Below are 6,000 nucleotides of genomic sequence, written 5' to 3'. Positions count from 1 at the left end.
GCTTTAAAGACATCTGAAAACATGATATGAAGTTCTGTGACATTGATCACAAGTCGTGGGAGTCAGTTGCCAGTGATCGCCAGAGCTGGCAGGAAGCCATAAGGGTGGGGCTCAAGTGTGGCGAGTCTGAGACTTTGCAGTTGGCAGGAAAAAAGACAGACACGAAGGGGAGAGCCAACTGTGGAACAACCCCGAGAACCAACTTTATATGCAGCACTTGTGGAAGAGTCTGTCATTCTAGAATTGGCCTTTATAGCCACTGAAGGCGTTGCATCACAAACCACTGACCACCTCTAGGCGCTTCCCCATTGTCTGTCGAGAGAAGGAGGCCAAAGAAGAACAGGTGATCCATGTAATCTCCTGGGAAAGTTTTTGACTGCAGGGCATTGGAGAGGAAATTTACTGAGCTTTTCTTCCTTCATTGGAGTAGTTTTTTATAATGGTTTTTGCCACTCCTCGTAGATTTATATGCGAGTTAGGGAGAGGAAGAAATGTATGGCCATGGTGGTCGAGCTTTCTCGGTGTGTGGCCGTCTTGATGGGCCTGCTAGCCTTCCTGAGTCATGTCCACAGGTTTGTAAGCTAGAAATTTCCCTCTATGTCTAATCAAATGGTACAGGGACCTGAATGCAACAAATGCTACAAGTACCTCATTCCTCAATATTGCGGATGAAGAAGTAAGTAGAAGAGGATCTAAAACAGACAAAAGTTGGTTATGCTTTCTAACAGCACAATTTCTGGTTTCCTGAACTGTCTGCGAATGCAAGATTAATTTGGATGGCTCTTCCTCACACTTGTTGACTTATCTCGTCTGCCTTAGGCACCCTAGCAAAGTTTGGGAACTCTCTGACACAGTACTTCTGATGTAGATTTACAATTTGAAATACTAATTACCGTTCCCATTAGCTGGTGGTATTGTTTTACTTTTTAATCTGCAATTTTTTTCCTCTTTCAATAATATCTTTGATACTTTAGGGTGGGATCGGGCATGAAAATGAATTAAAGGATTCTGCCCGGGACGGGTTTGAGTTGGCTGTTGTTGGGCCCAGGACATGTTTTAATTTTATACCCGAGCCAGGCTTTACCTCGAAACTTCAGTTTTGGATGATGTAAATCGATATGCATAAATAAACAGATAGTTAGACGGAAAGGAAAAATAAACAAATGCATTGATAAAGAGATAGGAAAAAAACAGATAGACAAATCGATTCAACAACATATGACATTCGAATTGGTAAGTAAAAGATTTCTGTTGCTCCTTCCACTAAATTTCAAAACTAACAGTGTAATCGCTTGTCTTCTGTTCAGAGAAACATGGCGGTGCTCGGGTAAGCAGCACAAAATGTGAACATGCAAGTACAGCAAGCAATTAGCAAGGCAAATGGCACATTGGCCTTTATTGCAATTGGATTGTGCACAAGAATGAAGGCGGATTGACAGGTTGAACACTGAGAGGCTATTGGCACTGGCTGGGGAATCTAAACACGGGGGCACAGTCTCAGGATAACGGGAGATGAGCAAAAACGTCTTTACTCAACAGGTTGTGAATATTTGAACTTCTCTATCAATGACGGTAATGGAAGCTCCATCGTGAAATATATTTATGGCTGTGATAGACAGTTCTTTGTTGTCTCAGGGAATGGGAGGGAAGGGAAGGGTGGGAGTGACGCTAAATATCAGACAAGATCGTATTGCATGGTGAAGCAGATTCTACGGGCCGTTTGGTCTACGCATGCTCCTATTTCTTGCGTCATCATCCACCGATCTTAATTGTTTTAATGCTCATCATGCCTGGCATCATCGAATGTTTCTTGATTTAAATAGATGTACTCCTTTAAATAAGCTTCATGAGTGTGAAAGATCTGGAAAAAAATGATATTCCCTCTCTTGACTAATCCGCTCATTACGCGGTCCCCAGCGAAACACTGAAAGAGAGGTATCGGCATTTCCCAGTTACACAGGTTTTCTCCATGTACACAGCAGGACATTTGGTGGAAATCACTGTGAATATCTATCCATTTGTCAGCAATCTATTGACAACAAAGATTGTACCTTATATGTATCTTTATTATTCAATGATAAGAGGTTGTGGAATCGCTACAAAATACCAGAAGACGTGAATGAACTTGAAAGTACACAAGACAAATTAATTTCAGCGCCATTAGCTCTGAGACTGGGCATTTTGGTGCTACGAATTAGGAAGCCACATTTTCCTCGAAAAATAGGTTAGATGAACATAGAGATCTTGAAGTACGCATTCAGAAACATTACAATTCGCATTGTAAGTTAATAAGACCATGGTAAAGACAACAAAAGCAGAGGGGATAATTTCTAGAGCAATTAAATTGTTAAGCAATAAGGCATGTTAAATTTCTACAGAACCTTTGTTGCACCACATTAAAGAATTGTGTAGCTTTCTGGTCTCTATATTCCGTATTGAGGATAGAGGTGCAGGAGAAGGTGCCAAAATGATTGACAACGATGACACCGGTAATGAGAGGTGAGAGATCAGAAGAAAGCTTGAAAGGCTGGATTTTTTTCTCTCTAGAAAAGGGAAGTCTGAGGAGTGACCAGTAAAGTTTCTGCAAGATATGAAGGGGTTTGGTAGAAGTAGGCAAGATTTTTCGGCTTGTGCAAAGGTACAAAATTAAGGGATTGAAATGTAAGATCGACATTAATCCCTTCAATAAAAAATCAAGAGAAATATCTTTACCCAGAGGATGGTGAGAAGGTGGAACTTGCTACTCCGTGGATTATTTGAGGCGAATATCAGTTGCATTTAAGGGGCTCTAGATAAATGCATGAAGTTGGAAGGAATAGAACAAGTGCTGGTAAAGTTAGTTGAAGGAAAGCGACAGGAAAATAAGAACCTGCACATACTAGTTGGGCCGAATGTCACATCGTTATGCAATAAATTCTGTGTTTTTCTATGTAGTGTATTTCATCATATTTTATAGCATTACATGCCTCTAGAATAAAAATGGAAAACATGACAGAAATGCAGTTTAGAGTGCAAGCAACCAGCATAATATTTATTTATTTAGAGATAGAGCACTGAAACAGTCCCTTTCGGCCCACCGAGTCTGTGCCGACCAACAACCAGACACTTTATACTAACCCTGCAGTAATCCCATATTTCCTACCACTTATCTACACTAGGGGCAATTTACAACAGCCAATTTACCTATCACCTGCAAGTCTTTAGCTGTGGGAGGCAACAGGAGCACCCGGCAAAAACCCGCACTCACAGGGAGAGCTTGCAAACTCCGCATAGGCAGTGCTCATAATTGAACCCGGGACCCTGGAGCTGTGAGACTGCGGTGCCAACCACTGCGCCACTGTGCCGCCCATATATATACATATATAATGGGGTGGAATGTAGCCTTGAGTGCCGGATAGCAGAAGGAAATTTCATAAGAGGAATACTAATAACAGAACCGTCTGGATTAGTAAGAATGGGCGAAATGAAAATCTACTGGGCTTTGTAAGGAATGGACTTATCACCTCCACCACAAACACCTCCACCCACCTCCCCCCCCCCCCCCCCCCCGCACCTACTTTTATTTCTTGCGATCTGCCTATGGAATGATAAACATCCAACTGCTGGTAATAACATCTATACATTCACTCTGTCTGTGCCGTATAGTTGCGAGACTCAGAGACAATGGGAATCGTTGCAACTTTGAACAATGTTGTGAAATTGACAATATCAAATAAGGCTCACATTATCCAACTCAGACGAATTTCTTTCATATTGATGTCAATAGAAGAAAACAACCATTAAGGGGTATAATAGGAGGCCATTTTGTTACCATTCATTCAATAACAAGCAAACATTCATTAATAGGAACAAATAGTACAAGAACAAGGAGGTTATGTTGAACTTGCATAACACACTAGTTCGACCCCAGCTGGAATACTTTGTATAGTTCTGGATGACACACTTTAGGAAGCATATGAAGGCATTGGAGAGAGAGCAGTAAAGATTCACGACTATGGTTGCATGGATGAAGAATGTGAGTTATGAAGCTAGACGCTGGGACTAATTTCCTTGCAGAAAACAAGGCATAGAGGAAATTTGATAGACCTATTCAAAATCATGAGGGAACTGCACAGAGTGGAGAGGGAAATACTGTTCCCGTTGGTGGAAGGATCGTGAATGAAAGAGTACAGCTTTAAAGTAATTTGCAAAAGAAGCCACAGCGACATGAGGGAAACATCGAGTACATCGAGTGGTTCACGTGTGGAATGTTTTACCAGAGAGGTAGGTGGAAGCAATTCCACTTGGAGCATTCCATGGGGGATTAGACCAGTACCTGAAAAGGAAGACCGTGCAGGCTTCCGGGCAGAAGTCGGGGTGGGGGGGGGGGGGATGGCGGGGGGTGGTGTTGGGGCAATGATGTTAAGAGAATTACTCACACGGTGGTCCCGCGCAGACACAGTGGGCATTGTAACAATTCAGTGATTCTGCGATTCAAAGGTGAATTTCCCATAAAGATTCAATTTTGTTGCGTGAGGTCTCTAGTTTTCTTCAGTCATTTGCATAATTTCTCCATCGGATCTACTGGTTTCCCTCTGCAGTTATAGTTGAATGCAAGACACAGGGCAGAATTTGAGGACAGGACCTCACCACATCCCTTTAACTAATTGCACAAGAACATAGAAAACCTGTGTATACCTTAGGATATTACTTTGAAACACGTTACAAAGATGCTCAACTAGCTACACCAAAGTAAAATGTAGTATCCTTCCGCAAAATATGAACGACAGATCATGCCATTTAATATGGCTTGAGATGTGAAGTTCAGTCAGAGTAAAGAATACAAGCCGAACTGATCTGTGTAAATCACTAGTGAGCCTGAAATCTATGCTTAGAAAGACGTGTGCAAGTTACGATGGATTAGTCTGTCTTCAGGCTGATATCCCCGGGGTCAGTATATTTGCGAGAGCATAACATCATTGACGTTTCCCCTTTTTTATTGTTTCTGGGTTTTTTCTTCCTGATTCGCTCTTGTTTCCGAGGAAGGTTTTCGTAGACATTTGCATCGCGGCCGTTCGCTTCCTCCAGTTGGTTGCCTTCCAAACTAGCTTCCATCTCCTCGCGATTAACCACAGAGTATGCGACACTGTGGCCACTGGAGCCACTCTTGGTATGCTGCAATCAAAAAAAATGGGGGTGAAATTGGTCTTTGACGGTAGCAGACAAGTGACGAGAGCGAATCAAAAGCGATTTATCAGGAATGCAGGGACGTCAGAGGATTATAAGAGCGGCCAAAGCTATCACCCAGTTTACACTGTGCTCAGCATTAGGGGAGACGGTGCCCTATTGGTAATGTGACTGGGACATGAATTCAAACCGACAGCTGGTGGAAATTAAATTCAAATTATTAATAAAAATGCGGTATTGAAAGCTAGTCTCTGTGATGATCGTCGATTGTTGTCAAAACCCATTGGTTCACACAGGTCCTTCAGGGAGGGAAGTTTGCTGGCCTTCCATGGTCTGACCTACGTGTGACTACAGCCCTGCAGCAATGTTGTTGACTCCTTCCTGCACTCTGAAAAGCCTAGCAAGTCATTCAGTTGTCAATGGCAATGAGTGATGGGCAATAAATGATGGCCCTGCCAGCGATGCCCACATCCCATGAAAGAATAATAATTTTTAAAAACGTCTTGCCTACATCTAACTGGCTGAGGTTCCAACGTTCCACTTACGATCCCCGACTGAGTTTATTTTCATAGTTGAAAATATTTATTAGTTGGAAGGAGGAAGCTATGAAGAAAGCACCCACCAAACTTAAGTATGAGATGATGGTGCTACGTCTTTGGGGGAATTAGCTACAATATCCTTGATCATTCTGTCAGGAAATCGCAAATAAAAATTTAAGATAATGAATGGGAACAAAACTACAATTTGTTTGTCAACGGCGTGGAGTGCAGCTGAAATGTCAAGCGCAGCTGACGTCGATTTTATGAGTTGCTGTCGAAGCTCAAATCTGGCATG

General features: G+C 42.3%; 1 protein-coding gene across 2 annotated transcripts in view; it reads right to left on the bottom strand.

Annotated features, from left to right (window-relative positions):
• Positions 1 to 4,374: 4,374 nt before the first annotated feature.
• LOC137356119 (Fc receptor-like protein 3) overlaps positions 4,375 to 6,000 on the bottom strand; it is a 33,571-nt gene continuing 31,945 nt past the window's right edge. For both annotated transcript variants that reach the window (XM_068021916.1, XM_068021917.1), the window contains one exon: positions 4,375 to 5,154. In XM_068021916.1, coding sequence (XP_067878017.1) covers positions 4,900 to 5,154 — 255 coding nt within the window. In that variant the 3' untranslated portion in view covers positions 4,375 to 4,899. The remainder of the gene's footprint in view (positions 5,155 to 6,000) is intronic.

This window comes from Heterodontus francisci, chromosome 45 (assembly GCF_036365525.1).
Source record: "Heterodontus francisci isolate sHetFra1 chromosome 45, sHetFra1.hap1, whole genome shotgun sequence".
Taxonomy (NCBI): Eukaryota; Metazoa; Chordata; class Chondrichthyes; order Heterodontiformes; family Heterodontidae; genus Heterodontus; species Heterodontus francisci.
The sequence above is the reverse complement of the archived record's forward strand: the minus strand, read 5'-3'. Positions and strand labels throughout refer to the sequence as shown.